Source organism: Aquarana catesbeiana, linkage group LG09 (genome assembly GCF_042186555.1).
Source record: "Aquarana catesbeiana isolate 2022-GZ linkage group LG09, ASM4218655v1, whole genome shotgun sequence".
NCBI classification, from domain to species: Eukaryota; Metazoa; Chordata; class Amphibia; order Anura; family Ranidae; genus Aquarana; species Aquarana catesbeiana.
In genome coordinates, this window is record NC_133332.1 from 46,069,352 (window position 1) to 46,087,308 (window position 17,957).

At 42.4% G+C, this 17,957-nt stretch overlaps 1 protein-coding gene across 1 annotated transcript in view; it reads right to left on the reverse strand.

The window, feature by feature from the left end:
- SLC44A4 (solute carrier family 44 member 4) overlaps positions 1-17,957 on the reverse strand; it is a 67,266-nt gene that overhangs the window by 20,479 nt on the left and 28,830 nt on the right. The window contains exons 9-11 of the mRNA XM_073598421.1: positions 16,066-16,178; positions 9,734-9,847; positions 6,192-6,291 (exon numbers count right to left, since the gene is read on the reverse strand). Of these exons, the coding sequence (XP_073454522.1) occupies positions 6,192-6,291; positions 9,734-9,847; positions 16,066-16,178 (327 nt within the window). The remainder of the gene's footprint in view (positions 1-6,191; positions 6,292-9,733; positions 9,848-16,065; positions 16,179-17,957) is intronic.

The following is a 17,957-nucleotide window of genomic DNA, read 5'->3' on the forward strand; positions in this document are numbered from 1 at the left end:
CTTGTTTTTTTTTTTTGTTTTTTTTTAAATAACAAACATATTATACTTACCTCCACAGTGCAGTTCGTTTTGCACAGAGTGGCCCCAATCATCCTCTGGGGTCCCCTGGCAGCGCTCGCAGCTCCTCCCCGCATCGGTAAACCCCCCTAGGAGAAGCGCTCTTCCCGTGGGTTACCGTGCGGGTACACTCCTGAGTCCAGCATTTGCGTCCATAGACACAGAATGCAGGACTCAGCCCCGCCCCCCCGGTGCCCGTGTCTTTGGATTTGATTGACAGCAGTAGAAGCCAATGGCTATGAATCTATCCAATCAAGAGCCGAGAACCCCAGGCAGAGATGTAGAGCGCGTCTCCGCCGTGGGAACAAATGGGCTCAGGTGAGTAAAACGGGGGGCTGGGGGGCTGCTCAGTGACAGAAGTTTTTTCACCTTAATGCATAGGATTTTAAACTAATTTAAAGGGGTTGTAAACCCTCGTGTTTTTTATCCTTAATGAAAAAAAAAACACGAGCGTTTACAACCCCTTTAAATTCTTTTTCAGAATTCATTCAGTTGTGTTTATTCCTTTTCAAATTCTATCTGAATTTTCCAAATTTGAATCGGCATTCGAATTATAATTCTTTTTGAATCAAATGCAGCTGACAAATATTTCACATCTAAGATTTGCAGAATTTAATATTAGTTTCCGAATTCAAATCAGAATTTCAGTATTTTGGACGAATTTTATTTCGTTATTTCAGAGGATTCGTTTATATTTGTATTACTATTAAGGTTTATTTCAAATATGTGAAGTGTTCAATATTATAAAAGAAATATCTGAATTCAACATTTTGCAGTGCACATATATAATACTGTGCAAAAGTTTTAGGCAGGTGTGAAGAAATAATGTACAAATGCCTTGAAATATATATATTTTACTTGTTTATTTTTATCAATTTAACACATGCAAAGTGACCGAAACAGAAGAATTATCTAAAATACCTTTTGGCTTCAAAATAGCATCAACTCTTTTAGGTACACTAAGGCCCCTTTCACACTTGTGCGACCTGAAAGTCCCACAATTTTGCTGCGATTTTTGACGCGACTTGAAGCAATGCCTATGTAATCTTGGAGGTCTACGGACCTCAAGTCACATCAAAGTCGGACCAAAGTAGTGCAGGGACTACTTTGAAGTCGCACAGATATGAATGGTACTCATTGGAAATCATGGGGTTTGACATGTCATGCGACTTTTGCGACTTTACAGTCCCAAGTGGCAGGACAAATCGCACAAGTGTGAAAGGGACCTAATACATAGTCTTTGAGGGAAATCAGCAAAAGTCAGCAAGCAGTATGTTTACATTTCTAATTTGTTTCCAAATTTGAATCAAAATCAAATTTGAATGTCAGACAAATTTTGTTTTCTTGTTTTGAAGGATTAGTTTACATTTGTTACTACTGTTATTTCCGAATAAGAAAAAAAATGTGTCGGAATTTCGATTTGGAACAAAATAAATTGCACATGTCTAATGGGCAGTCACCTAGACTTCATCCTATTGTGTCAAAGGCTTCACATGAAAAAAAAAAAACTCCATCCAGCTTTACAAACTTACTAAAAATGGAAAAACATTCACACAATATCAGATCAGGGCAGGCTCAATGCAGGGGCCTAGAAAACAATTGTTTTCTATGTTTCCTGTTCACACCATAACATTTCATTTCATTAAAGTGGTTGTAAATCCACAATCCAAAAAAAAAACCTCCAAGACAAAGGCATAATGAGCTAGTATGCATAGCATACTAGCTCATTATGAATAACTTACCTTAGATTGAAGCCCCTGCAGTGATCCTCGTACACCTCTCCGGACGGCAACATCACTCCCGGAGTTACTTCTGGGTATCGTGGGCTCAGACTCTGTAATTGGCCGTGCCACAATGACGTCACTCCCACGCATGTGCGCGGGAGCTGCCGGTAACGGCACACTCACTGAAGCAACGACACGTACGTGCCGTTGCTTCAGTACGCATGTGCCGATGGCGTCAGTACCGGGGTTATCTCCTAAACCGTGCAGGTTTAGGAGATACCCAGGGTAGCTTATTATAAGCTTACCTGTAGCAAAAAGTGGCTGTACAGGGTTTACAACCACATAGAGGTGGTTTGTGGTACATTGTAAAAAAGTCAGGCGTCCTGCATTTTAAGGCCTCATGCACATGAGACACCGGTGCTGAACACATTTTTTTTAAAAGCTGAAACCGGCGTTTGGAAACGCCCATTTTGCCGTGTTTGCATGCCGCGTTTAGCCACGTTTTACCGCGTTTGCGTCTAGAAGCGTCTGCAGAGCAGAGAATGACATTTTGCAACCCAACTTTGGGGCCCCGTATCTCGGGGCCACTTGGTGCTAGGAAGCCCAAATTTGGAGTGCTAACACAGTGGAACTAGCACTACAACATATCCAAATATAGGGTTCCCGAGATACGGGGCCCCAAAGTCGGGTGGCAAAATGTCAAGCACTTCTGCAGCAGAGAATGACATTTTCCAACCTGAATTTGGGGCCCCATATCTCGGAGCCACTTGGTGCTAGGAACCCCAAATTTGGATATGTTATAGTGTTGGTCCAACTGTGTTAGCACAAATGTGGGATTCCTAGCACCAAGTGACCCCGAGATATGGGGCCCCAAAGTCGGGTCGCAAAACGTCAAGCACTTTTGCAGCAGAGAATGACATTTTGTGACCCCATTTTGGGGCCCCATATCTTCGGGCCACTTGGCGCTAGGAACCCCATATTTGGATATATTATAGTGTTAGTCCAACGGTGTTAGCATACTAAATTTGGGGTTCCTAGCACCAAGTGGCCCCGAGATATGGGGCCCCAAATTCGGGTTGTAAAAAACACTTATAAACGCAAACGCGGCACCGGCGTTTAGCCGCGTTTGGCGTCTGAAACATGGAAAACTTTTGCGTCTGAACCCATTTTTTTGCTTCTGGAAAAATGAGGTTAAACGCAACTGCCTAAAAACGAGACTGTGTACATGGACACATAGGTTAACATTGAATGGGTTCAGGGGCAGTTGAAAAAAGTGTCCAACTGCCTCTGAACATGAGTTTAACAGCGTCTCGTGTGCATGAGGCCTAATGCAACGTGCCTTTTCATTCTGCTTATGTATTATGGTCTATTTTCTTTAGTAATATCCTTTACTGTAAATATTTCTATGTACAGATTTCCCTTTCTATTATCAACCACTTCCCTTCTAGGGCAATTTTTTCATTTTTTTAACATGCATGTTAAAATCTGCATATATTTTCTGAAAGCAGAGGCTTTGTAGAATAAAAATATAGTAGTTGCCATTCTTTTATATTGCAAGATATTTGCGCAACTGTTTAACAAATCTATATTTTCAGGAAAAAATACGCTAAAATTCATTTTATTGCGCACAAACACGATTTACTCTCCAATTTTGCACATAATAAAAGAGGTAAAATGAATAGATACCAAGCGCGTCAAGCCTCAAAACTGTGGGTGCCCACAAAATAGCAAAAATCTATGGTACCCAATATTACGAGGGGCTCTCAAGTCAAACCGGGACTTTTAATATTACAGGTATAAAAAGGGATGCTAGCATGGCCACACACAGTAGTAAGTGGCAAGCGTGTCCTACTACTGATAGGCAGTGCACGTCGTGGGCCTGACCAGAGACCGTTAATCAAGATGGCAGACCACATAGTGTTAGTGCATGCATGGAACAGCATGTGGTGAAAAAATAAATAAAATGGGCAGACTCGATGGAATACTCATTCTTTTTTTTCACTTTTCTATGTTTCTATGATGAAGTTTCTTGTAAACAAAGGCGTAAAACCCACGGATATCCACACAAGACATCAAGCATAGTACAATGAAGGGACATTCAGCCACAGTAAGACATTTGAATGGTGTAAGGTAAACACAATTGGGCCGGCCCTATCATGGGTCCCACTAGGGTGTCTCGGACAGGGAGGGGGCGAGCGCCACCGGATTATACAGAGCGGGGATCTCTCGGGCGAAGTCCCACCTCCTGGGCCAGCTCCTATGATAGGCAGCACACTGGTGACGTCTATCGTATGAGGCGGGACTTCGTCTGAGGACAGCGGCTGCGTGGGGTAAAGAGGAGATCCCCGCCCTCTACTGTATAATCCGTCTCCTCTCCTCGCTCGCTATGCACTGATCACAGGTAAGGCTGGGCTGCTGGACACTGAACAGGTTGTGCTTTAAAATGTATGGTTTTCCCTTTTATGAACTAGAAAATAATGATGTTATGCGGTTGGGCTGATATAATAATGCTATGGGGCTGGTATGAAATGATTTTCAGAAATAACGTATATATCATACAATCATTCCATAAACACATACACTGCATATATCATTTGAGGAAAATGTGCTTATAAAATAGTTTACATTTGGCCAATTTAAAAAAAAAAAAAAAAGTCCACGGATTTCATTTAAAAAATCTGGTCACCTTAGCTTAAAGGTGAGTGACAGGCCTCCACAGCAAATCATAGGAAAGCAGCTGAGAAGTGGGAAAACCTAAAGTAATAACTGTAAGGAGAGTGACAGACCGTACGTCTGTCAGTGACGCTCCTGGTAACGGTGGTTCCCAGCCCACAGCAAGTCATTCCTGTAAACATTCAATGCATGGAACGCCTGATCCTGAACAATCAACGCATAACCTGTTGTAAAATTGCACAAGAGTATCTTTCAGTGGGAACGGTAAACACATTCACGAACATCTGCATTTTCAAAAAGTTAGTGCACACTGGGTACCAAGACAGTGAATGTTACTGTCATGTTCTGAGTGATATGCATACACGTCTGCAGAAAATACCGGCCTGGTTTGATCACTAAGGGCGTCCCGTTTCTCCAGGACAACGCACAAGCTTATACTGCTCACTGCACTACTTGCACTTTACAGCAACTCGGCTGGGAGGTATTGCCACATCCCTCTTACAGCCCAAGACTTCAAGTGATTTCCACCTGTTTGAAGCCCTAAAAGAGTTCCTTGGAGGTTAGCATTTCAGCACTGATGATGAAGTGAAGCAGGCTATCCTAGGATGGTTCAGGCATACTGACAATTCTTTCTATGCCGAGGCTTTCCATGCATTAGTTCAATGCTGGGATTAGTGTATAAATGTAGCAGGGGAGTATGTTGAAGAATAAATGCAGTTTCCACACCTTGAAATTTTTTCTTTTATTATATAAACTCAAAAGTCCCGGTTTGACTTGAACGGCCCTCGTATCAATAGGCGACATTTTAGATACCTTTAAAGCTCATCAGTTTACAGTAAACTGTGAATGGTGGCCTTAAAATCATTGTACTCACTCCGATGTTCACAGCAATATGCAACATAGTTACACCACCTGCACTGTAAAAGAGATCAGGCAGCTATGGAGCCACCGTGTGACTTTTACATGACACCCGGAAACCATCAGAAGAAAATAAATACAAGCTCATGGCAACCATGAGCTTGTTTTAAACCCCTAACACTAATAGTATGTCCAGAGAGGCGAAGTGTTCAAACAATATTTTATAATCACTATGCTTACCTCTAATGTGCTAAGCCAGGACTTAAATAATTCCTGTCTCTTTAAAGAGTGCTACTATAGTGTATATCTATGAAATATTCTTGTCTGCATGACACTGGGTATTACAGACATTTCTTTAACACCTAGACTTGTTATTGTTACTAAAGCATCAGATCTGCCTGAAATCCAGTGAGCGCCTAACTTATTGTAGTGGGCTACAACTCTGCCTCTGCTTTACTAAAATCCCAAGCAGTGATGTCAGCCCTGCCTGGTGAACTACAGAATACCTCTCCCCTCTGTTATGGAGAGGAGGGGGAGTCGGAAGTGTTTTGCAGTCCAGCAGGCAGGGCTGGCAACGCTACTTGGGATTATAGTGCAGCAGTGGTAGTGTTGTCACGAAGTTAGACGCACGCTGGATTTCTGGCAGAATTTTTGTAATTTCTGTACTTGCAACATTTTTAAAGAACAAAATATGAGAAAATATGCGTGTATTACGAGATGAAGTGATTTTTTTATATTTGTCCTAGAACTACATTTTTTACTTCCTTCTAACCACCAGAATTCCAAATGATGCCCCTTAGATAGATGGGCTCTGAGATTGCGCCTATTTTAAACCATCAATGTCCAGTGTAACCCCCCTAGGATGTGTCCCTCACTCACTTGCTGGCCTCTTGAATCAGAGCGATGGCGATGAGGATCCTCTTCCGGAGGAACAGAAGGAGCAGCAGCAGAATCGCCTCCACCACGGCCAACACTATCACTGCAAGTAGAGGAACAACAATACTGTGTAAGAGTAACATCATCTTACCGGGCTTATAAAATATCAAAGGTGACCTCAATTTCCAAGATTTACAAAAAGTGCCCAAACCACCACTTTCTCATGTGTGTTCTGTAAACTGTACAGAGAAAAATAAGGCGGGTGCCTTTTCAAAATGCTAGTTGTCTGGCTGCCATGGCGTCAGTACTTTTGGATCAACTGCCTCAGAACATCAACTGAACATTGACTTAACATGACTCAGAACATTATCAACTGACTAAAAACCTCATTCATACAGGCTTTAATAGCGGCATGCTTCTTCCAGGTCAGTGACTGGCATTTTCAGAAGGAGATCTGCAATAGACATCTTTGTATTTCTCCCAGTGGGGGTCTGTTTTAAAGCTAAACTCTGCAATAAGCAAATTTTGTCTAAATACAAAGAGTCATGTCTATTCTAACTTGAATCTCTGGGTGCTTTATGTATTTTTTCCAGATCTGTGCAGTAATTCAGTGTGAAACCTTGTAACTCCTGTAATAAAGACCTGGTCCTGTATTCGCCCCCTCCTGTAATTTTCTACAGGCAGCCTGTAGTGGATGGAGCTGATGGCCCCCTCCCATAGCTCAGCTCTCAGCAAAGTTACACTGTCACAACTTCCTTAAATAGTAATATCTGAGTTTGCAAAGGTGTTTGGTGCACAGAAAGTGGATTTATATCCTTTGTGGCTATTGAGCAGTATGTTTAAATTAAAGGTTTTGTTCAGCTTTAAGCATATGAAGCTATAAGGAAATACAAGAGGCTCTTACCTTAGCCATTAATTTTTTTGCCACTTCTATACACAGTATTTTTGTGGATGGGACCAAAATTTGGCCCACGAGCTCAGTGCAGACTATAGACATCACTATGGGGACAGTGGCTTGTTGCTTTCCAGCAAAGTGTTCCATCCACAAAAATATTGATTCTGCTTGCAAAATGAGGCTGCATTACCACTTTAGAGCAAAAGATGGCAGCAGAGAACCAAACTTTGCTGGAGAAATTGCACAGCGGGTATTTCAGGTTGAGAATTACTGAGCGTTGCTTCCATGCCCTGCAGTAATGATGAACAATTCCAAATGAGCTGTATGCAATTTGAAATAAATGTCTCTATACTATTAGGCTGCATCTGTGCAATACACCAGCAGTTCTGGATGTACATTAAAGATGAGCTCCAGATTTACCTTCTTTTTTTTTTTTTTTGCCACACTTGTAACAAGCCTTCACCTGTATCGAGATTGAGCTTGATTCAGAAACGCAACTAGAATCTTCAGGGCCCCAATGCAAGAAAACATGATGGGCCCCCCCTGACCCCGTCCCAGGGCCCTTTCTCATGCTCTGTAGTGGGCACCCTTCCAGTCTTGGGGCCCCCACACGGTGGAGGAACGTCAGGCCACGGTCGCAAGTGTGACCTTTGCGACCCTGATAGTTCAGCTACTGACCTTACTTATACTAGGGGGTATTCTGGGGAATGTAAGGGGGCTAAATTACTACTAAAATAGTACCTCCAGAGTGCCCCCTTAATGCCTCCAGAGTGCCCCACTAGTGCTCCCTTGGTGCCTCTAGAGTCCTCCTTGGACCTCCAACTAGTATCCTAAGGATGACTACCCATCTTAGAACAAATACTATGTGAGTCTGAACTGTTCGGTAATTGTCTGGTTTAAAACTCCTGAGTTTTTCTGTTCTCACGGTTGTATGGTTTTGCTGCATGTAATGGTGTTCGCAGTTTCTTGACCTGTATGTGCACATATGTACTCTCCATACAATGTTCTGTACTGTACCAATGCATATGCTGTTAATTCACCTACATGACAACAATAAAGCACCTTTGTTGTTAAAAAAAAAAAAGAGTCCTCCTTAAATTTTCTAGAGCAGTGGTCGCCAACCAGTGGTCCCCAGGGGTTCTGCTGCAAATCAACATTGTGGCGGATGTATGCCGCCCCCAATATTGTCTCCAGTGTTGTTCTCAATACTGTCTGCGCACATTAATACCCCGATGTCTCCTCTGTAGTTCCAGCGCCTGTGAACTCAGAGGGAGGCGATGGGAGTAGTACAGAGAGCAGGAGGTGAAGAAGGAGGGAACTTCCAATGACAGCGTTGATCACAGACTGTGGGAGGGAGCACAGACCTCGAGCACATGGCTGGATAAGGTAGTGAGATCCAATGATGAGTCCGTGTAAGGCAGCAGAGTGATGCAGAGTGCAGGGGGGGGGGGGGGGGTTGGCAGGGGGGAGAGAGCTAGAGCATTGTGTGTATAAGGCAGGGGTGTGATCCAGGGGTAGGGGGTCATAGTCGAAGCAATGTGTGGATAAGGTATGTACAATTCATGTTAGTGGTCCGCAGGATTCAAAATTGTGAGTTTAGTGGTCCGTGAGGTCCAAAAGGTTGGTGACCACTGATCTAGAGTGCCCTTAATACAGTAGTACTAAGGGGGCACTTGGGAGGAGGATATAAGAGGGTGCTTTGGAGAAGAATGTAAAGAGGAACTCTGGAGGTACTAAGCAAGTGGCAGCTATCTTGAACCCACCTTCATTACCTCGTTGAACGATTTTAATCATCAATTTTTTAAAACTAATCTTTACTTGTCCTTGCCTGCCCCTCACAGCTTTCAGATTTTTTTATGCCATTGTTTTTTTTCTCCCAAGCATTCCAAAATAAAGAACACATCCCCAGTGTCCCTTTGGAAGTGCATACTCAAGAAACTGATCATAAAACTGCACAGCTAAAGTCTGCAGAACCCTGTTTTGTCATATAATGCTCTTGAAAGGAGATCTGTGGGGTGCTGTGACATTTACAGGAGACACAGGCCTTCTTTCAGAAGCATTATATCAAAGAACACATCCCAAGGATCCCTTTGGATGTTCATATTGCTCCCCGTTAGCCACTGGTTGCTGCAGAATTTAGCTGTGCAATCCGATCAGTTGCTTGAGCATGCTCATCTAAAGGGATGCCAGGGGCGTAGTCTTTCATATAATGCTCAGAGTCAAAATGAATCAGGCAGAGAAAGCCAATAGCTGGCGAGAGGCAGGCAATGGCACTATGGATCAGGACGGGAGGGGATTGTTGATAACTAAAGTTATGGTCACATGGTAAAGCAGCAATGTGCTATTCGTATGCTGCTAGTCTGGGCAAAGACCAGAAGAAAGACCCAGTGATGCAGTTATTGAGTCTCAGATTCAATTAAAAAAAATTCTAATTGCATATTGATTGGGGGGAAAGGGGGACAAGTCAAGAAATTATATGCGTACATGTCACTTAGCTTCAACTCAGGGGGCATAAATGAATGATTTGCATGGCTACACCCACTCTCCCAAAATAAATAATAATCCTCAAATTTTTGTGATATGGCGTGGAAAGAGAAATGCAAAAACCTTCTGATACTAAGACGGCTCTACCTTGCTGAACATTACTTACAGATACCCAACCAGGTCTCTTTCACATGGAAATAGACAGACAGATCAGGGTTGAAGCCCACTTGATTGAAAGTCGTGCTGGTGTTGGTATACTCCATATAGCAGTGATAGATGCCTGAAAGGGAGAGAAGAAAATACAGTTGAATTATTGCCTGGAGCACACGGAGGGGAGAGACCATGGGGTTGATTTACTAAAGGCAAATAGACTGTAAGTGCAGTTGTACTCTGCAAGGGAATTTGCTCCAGAGTTTAGTCAATGGTGAAGCTTCACTTTGAAAAGAATAACCAATCGCATGCAAGGAAAATAAAAAAAAACTGCATTTTTGCTTGCACATGAGTAAATAAAGGTAATCAGCAGAGCTCCCCCTCATTTACAAAACTCTGGAGCAAATTTCCCTGCAGAGAACATAGTTTATTCGTCTTTAATAAAGCAACGCCATGAGTCCGTTATAACGGACCTGAGCAAGAAAGAAATAATACATCTGACAGATAGGAAGTTCAGACAATTAACCACTAGCTGTCCAGCCGCCTCAGTTATACTGCGGCAGGTTGGTACGGCTGCGCAAATCGCCGTAGCTGTACGTCGCTCCTTAAAGACTTGCGCGTGTCCCCGGAGCCGGTGCGCGTGCCCGGCGGGCGTGATGACCGCCGGGCACCCGCGATCGCTCGTGACAGAGCGAGAACCGGGATCTAAGGCTGCATTCACACCTGAGCATTTTCAGCTCATAAAACGCTCGTAAAACGCCCGAAAAACGCCCACCATGCAAAATCCCATTCATTTCAACCTGTTCACATCTGAGCGTTTTGTCACCTGAAGCAAAACGCCTGAAAAACGCCCTAAGCACAAAAAAGAACATGAGCTTCTTTGGGGCAGATTACAGGCGTTTTTCTGCCTTTTACATTGGTGACCTAAACAAAATCACGGCAAAAACGCAGCAAAGTCACGGTAAAAAAGACTTTGAAACGCTCAGGTGTGAATGCAGCCTAAATGTCAAAAGTGTTTGATCTGTTCACCGCAATATCGCAGTCCTGATAAAAATCGCCGATCGCCGCCATTACTAGTAAAAAAAAAAATAATGAAAATGCCATAAATCTATCCCCTATTTTGTAGACGCTATACCTTTTGAGCAAACCAATCAATATACGCTTATTGCGATTTTTTTACCAAAAATTTGTGGAAGAATACAAATCAGCCTAAACTGAGGAAAAAAAATCCTTTGTTTTTTTTTTTTATTTGGGGATATTTATTATAGCAAAAACTACAAAAGATTCAGTTTTTTTCTAAATTGTCACTCTTTTTTTGTTTATAGGCCAAAAAATAAAAACCGCAGAGGTGATCAAATACCACCAAAAGAAAGCTCTATTTGTGGGGAAAAAAGGACGTCAATTTTTTGGGGGTACAACATCGCGCAATTGTCAGTTAAAGTGACGCAGTGCCATATCGAATGGCCTGGTCAGGAAGGGGGCAAATCCTTCCGGGGCTGAAGTGGTTAAAGGAATGATTTTATTGGCTGCTATAGGTAATATGTTTCTGCACTTTACATCAAATACAAATTTCTTCTTCAAGGATTTTTTTTAATAAATACAAGGCATCCTCTGACTGACCAAGGTGGAAATTGTGATGTCATCCACTGGCCTCTCCAACACGGCCAATCAGAGGGCCTCATATAGTATCCAGTATATGACAGTAGACCATCAGAAACTTCAGGCACATTAGAGGAGGTGATCGGCGACTGCAGATTTGCAAGAGGGTTGGTTGCAGACTTAAAGGCATGCTACCGTGAGGGAAAAAAGCATTTGATCCCCTGCCGATTTTGTACGTTTACCCACTGACAAAGAAATGATTAATCTATAATTTTAATGGTAGTTTTTTTTTTTTTTTTTAACAGCAAGAGACAAAGAGACAGAATAACAACAAAAATATCCAGAAAAACGCATTTCAAAAAAGTTATAAATTGAGTTGCACTTTAACGAGTGAAATAAGTATTTGATCCCCTATCAATCAGCAAGATTTCTGGCTCCCAGGTGTCTTCTATACAGGTAACAAGTTGAGATTAGGAAAAAATAGGGGATTGGCGCTGTTCACTGGTGAAAAATAATAAATGAACTATAAACAGACTCCTAACACAAGGGAAACATTACACCCCAATTCTGGGTGAGTGAAAAGTGTAACACAGTGTAAAATAATATTTGTAAATAGATATACGTGCTGAAAATTGTCACAAAAATGTGCAAACTGCCCAAGGTGAAATATTATATAAAATAATACATGAAATAATAAATAGAACTCCAAGCAATAATATAAGTGAATGATCAATCAGGTGTATAAAACAATTTTTTACAAAATCCACAAAAAATATTCAATGAAGGGTATAAGTGAATTATACCTAGGAGAGAGGACAAACACGGTGTTGCCCACTACAAATTAGTGTATATACCAGTGAAGCTGAATGGTGTTAGATGAAGAATGAAAAAAATAAGCTGAAAAAAAGGACTACTGACATATAGTGTGCATAAAAATATTAGTGCACAAAGAAAATCAAAAAAATGAAAGAAAGACAAAATTAAAAAGTCCAAGCATCCAAAAAGAAAAATTTTCCAAAAAATACCAAAAAATGCCGTGTATATTAAATCTATCGTTCAGTGTACATAAAAAGTTCTTGTGCAGCAAGCTAGTGCATCTTCAAAAGGTTGCAGGTAAGTCCGTCCCAATGAATGTATACTGTCCTGTGTGGAGTCCCCTCTAGTGCCCCCACTCACCGGAGAGCCCAACCCCTGCAGGGGTAATGGGCATGTAGATGTAAATCCGATGATCCAAGCGGTCGGCGTCCCCTTCACCACCTATTTTCCACCTGTGTCACCAGATCACTTTCAAAAGGCATCCACCCGGACCAAATACCATGTGCAGGGAGAAGAGAAAAGCCTCATAGTGTGATTCCAAATATGAATTTATTAAGCTCAAGCTTTCAACAAACGAAAAAAAACTAAAAAAACTAAAAGACGTCATCTGAGGCGCCTCAGATGACGTCTTGATGACGAAACGCGTAAGACGTGGCCTCTTGGTACGCATACGTCCTTTTTTCCTTCTGTTTTTGTCCTGCACTTCCGGTTTCGGCAGACGGCTGTGGAACGCACGCCGCTTACACTGCACTGTCTGCGACTTCTGACGTGGAGCCAGCCGGCAGAGTGCTGTTTGATTTTAGCCTTTTAGTTTTTTTAGTTTTTTTTCGTTTGTTGTAAGCTTGAGCTTAATAAATTCATATTTGGAATCACACTATGAGGCTCTTCTCTTCTCCCTGCACATGGTATTTGGTCCGGGTGGATGCCTTTTGAAAGCGATCTGGTGACACAGGTGGAAAATAGGTGGTGAAGGGGACACCGACCGCTTGGATCATCGGATTTACATCTACATGCCCATTACCCCTGCAGGGGTTGGGCGCTCCGGTGAGTGGGGGCACTAGAGGGGACTCCACACAGGACAGTATACATTCATTGGGATGGACTTACCTGCAACCTTTTGAAGATGCACTAGCTTGCTGCACAAGAACTTTTTATGTACACTGAACGATAGATTTAATATACACGGCATTTTTTGGAAAATTTTTCTTTTTGGATGCTTGGACTTTTTAATTTTGTCTTTCTTTCATTTTTTTGATTTTCTTTGTGCACTAATATTTTTATGCACACTATATGTCAGTAGTCCTTTTTTTTCAGCTTATTTTTTTCATTCTTCATCTAACACCATTCAGCTTCACTAGTATATACACTAATTTGTAGTGGGCAACACCGTGTTTGTCCTCTCTCCTAGGTATAATTCACTTATACCCTTCATTGAATATTTTTTGTGGATTTTGTAAAAAAATTTTTTATACACCTGATTGATCATTCACTTATATTATTGCTTGGAGTTCTATTTATTATTTCATGTATTATTTTATATAATATTTCACCTTGGGCAGTTTGCACATTTTTGTGACAATTTTCAGCACGTATATCTATTTACAAATATTATTTTACACTGTGTCACAGTTTTCACTCACCCAGAATTGGGGTGTAATGTTTCCCTTGTGTTAGGAGTCTGTTTATAGTTTATTTATTATTTTTCACCAGTGAACAGCGCCAATCCCCTATTTTTTCAGTTTTTATAATAATTGGATCGCACCTTTGGTGCTTTCTTTATCTGGGGGGCTGAAGTTCGGTCACAAGCCCGCCCTAAGCGTGGAATACCACTATATACGAGTTGAGATTAGGAGCATTCTTTTAAATGGAGTGCTGCTAATTTCAGCTTGTTACTTGTATAAAAGACACCTGTCCACAGAGGCAATCAATCAGATTCCAATTTTTCCTCCACGGCCAAGACCAAAGAGCTGTCCAAGGATGTCAGGGACAAGATTGTAGACCTACACAAGGCTGGAATGGGCTACAAGACCATCGCCAAGCAGCTTGGTGAAAGGGTGACAACAGTTGGTGCGATAATTCGCAAATGGAAGAAACACGAAATAACTGTCAAATCTCCCTCAGTCTGGGGCTCCATGCAAGATCTCACCTTGTGGAGTTTCAATGATCATGAGAACGGTGAGGAATCAGCCCAGAACTACACGGGAGAATCTTGTCAATGATCTCAAGGCAGCTGGGACCATAGTCACCAAGAAAACAATTGGTAACACACTACACCGTCAAGGACTGAAATCCTGCAGCGCCCGCAAGGTCCCCCTGCTCAAGAAAACACATGTACAGGCCAGTCTGAAGTTTGCTAATGAACATCGGAATGATTCAGAGGAGAACTGGGTGAAAGTGTTGTGGTCAGATGAGACCAAAATCAAGCTCTTTGGCATCCACTCAACTCGCCGTGTTTGGAGGAGGAGGAATGCTGCCTATGACCCCAAGAACATCATCCCCACCGTCAAACATGGAGGTGGAAACATTATGCTTTGGGGATGTTTTTCTGCTAAGGGGACAGGACAACTTCACCGCATCAAAAGGGACAATGGACGGGGCCATGTACCGTCAAATCTTGGGTGAGAACCTCCTTCCCTCAGCCAGGGCACTGAAAATGGGTTGTGGATGGGTATTCCAGCATGACAATGACCCAAAACACACGACCAAGGCATCAAAGAAGTGGCTCAAGAAGAAGCACGTCAAGGTCCTGGAGTGGCCTAGCCAGTCTGGAGACCTTAATCCCATAGAAAATATGTGGATGGAGCTGAAGGTTTGAGTTACCAAACATCAGTCTCAAAACCTTAATGATTTGGAGAGGATCTGCAAAGAGGAGTGGGACAAAATCCCTTCTAAGATGTGTGCAAACCTGGTGGCCAACTACAAGAAACGTCTGACCTCCAATTGTCAACAAGGGTTTTCCCACCAAGTACTACGTTTTGTTTTGTGAAGAGGTCAAATACTTATTTCACTCATTAAAATGCAAATCAATTTATAACTTTTTTGAAATGCGTTTTTCTGGATTTTGTTGTTGTTATTCTGTCTCTAACTGTGAAAATAAACCGACCATTAAAACTATAGACTGATCATTTCTTCGTCAGTGGGCAAACGTACAAAATCAGCAGGTGATCAAATACTTTTTTTCCCCTCGCTGTACACAAGAGATTGTTAGACTGGGGACCTTCTACAAGAGACTGCTAGAGATCACTGTCATTACAATTTCTTAACGCTAAATGCTTCCACTACGGACTGCTGGAGCGTGCAAAAGGACATATAGGATCAAAGGGCTGCAAGCTGAGTTTCAGTGCACTGGTTTCCAGGATAGCATTAGCAGTTAAAGGACATGTTTATGAATCTATTATATAGAATGAAATAGGGGGGGGGGGGGGGGTTGGGCTAGGGTGATTTTTACAACTTCACAAACTTGCCCTTTAAATAATGAAATTGGCATGTTTCTTGGAATTGCACTTTGAAGCAAACCCATACACCCCCCCAATATTCACTTCTCTTTCTTTCACTCCCCTGCGCCTCCTTTCAGCTCTTTTGATTGAAGGAAATACCTGGTACTTCCAGGTAAAGAGTAGTATGTGACAGAATGACAGTGCTGTCACACAGGGAGATTATAGCCATGTACAACCTACATTTGCAGCAACTTATATCTCTCACAGGACTTTCCTTCCCTTGCAATGACTGAACAGTGACGGAGGCGCAAAAGAAAGCGAATGTGTTTGTGGAGGTCCCTCCATAGGAAAACCTCAGATTTACACTAAACAATGAATGATCTTTCTGTATCCACTACTCTGGGGCTGTATGTTATTTCCCAACTGATGTTTCATATAGGAGCAAGAAAAAATACAATCCATTGAACACAGGTAGGAATATGTATCACAGCTTTACCATATCCAATGACGCCAATCACACCAACGATGAGAACCCAAACCAGGATACCGGCAGTGAAACGAAGCAGGATCAGGAAGAGAAGACTGACCAGCATGGCAATTCCTAGAGCTCTGTAACACAGAGAGAATACATGTTATAGAACGGCGGATTTTCTGCCTGGACCATTGGTAGATATATATTGCAACGGCCTGATATTTCCTGCCAACCATCATTCCTCTGTCCACGGAGACTGCTTTAATGTCCAGCTCCATATTGTCCCTCACTTGGAGGGATTGCTTCACTTCTGCAACCAAATGCTACTTCCCTCATACAATGTCCATCTTTTTGGTCTGTAGTATAGACCTCTCCAAATGTATGTACAATTTAAAGTGGAACTTCACTCTCTCAATCAACATTGGTTATTTTAAATTCTTTTGCCGCTAGCATTAGTAAATAGATAGGAAGGTTTATTTACTTGTCTCAAACTTTTTTTTTTTTTTTACATTTCTACTGTTACTTCCTGGTTTCTTGCCTAGGCAAGTGGGGTAATATACCCCAGGAGTCATCAGGAAGGGAGGAGGGGTTTCTCAGCTAAGCACACTCTCCTGCATGCATCCCTGAGTTAAGGCTAGATGGGTTCCAGGAAGTAAATGCTACATGAATCATTTGCCCATACTCAAGATGGCCACGGTCAGAAATGCTCTGGGGGTGTTTTTCAAAAAGTGATTTCTCAGCAAAATAAAGCATGGAGACATGGATGGATGGGGGAGTTTGCTTTGAATATTAAAAATGAATTAAATAGTGTTTTTGGTTTGTGGTGCTCAGATGCAGTGTAGTTCCTCTTTAAAGATGAAGTTTAACCTGCTTATATTTTGCTATTTAGCTTTCCCTGGAAAGCCATTTATGGCTCTACCCCAGCGCAACTCTATCAATTACTTGCAATCAACCACAGTGTATCCACAACCAGTAAAAAGAAACACCAACCTCAGGGCTGATTGATGACCCACTGTATATCTTCACTCATCTCACAGAAGAGTTGTCCAGTTCCCAGCTGAAGCTGGCCTCATGTAGATCCCCATCTGCCCCGGACTTCCCCCTGTAACTGAATCTAGAACCAGGCATCTGCCCATGTGCGCACTTAGTGTTCTATGACAACCATGGCCTCCTCCACTCTTTTGCCCTGAAATTTTCTTGTTAGCCAAGCCTGTGCAGTGAGACCCCATAGACTCAAATGGCACTGTACCCCTGGTGTCTCTAGTACCGAGTTTGGCCCCATCAAAACGGTAAAGACTGGAAATTCTAACTGAACCTATACAAAAAAAAACATTTCATATTCCTGTAGCAAGGTCTCTAGCCTTGTCCAGTCTAATGAGAACTTTCCAGGCCAAAGATATCTGACATCCCTCCGTATGTGGTGGGTTGTGAGGCATAGTGGGTGCAAGGTGGACAAAGTTATTGGGCGCCAGACATTTCTTGGATGTAAAAGAGGTTTTATTTCTCTTAATAGTTGTTTTTGTATTTTTGGGGGAAGGAGGGTTATAAGGCCAGGACACCCTTAAGTAGTTGTAGATTCAATTGGCAGACTGTGAGACTTCAATAGGAGGACAGCCGTGCAGGGAAAGGCCCCAGCAAGGCGCCATATCTGCACATGCAGGAATGCTGTCTTCTATGGCAACAGTCTTTTACAGTTCCTAACTCAAACGTAACAGTTCCTTCAGCTTCACTACAACTGCCTCTTGTAGTTCTTCAACACTGAGCTCCCGGTCTCTCACTAGACCCTCTGATTCACTGACTCTGAATCCCTTGAGCTCTTCTAATCTTTGTGGTGGTATCTCCTCAAGTGTCACCCCCACTTCCCTGCTGGGTCCTTAGCTTGGTACTCCAGATACTTCTCAAGCTTCACCCCTGCT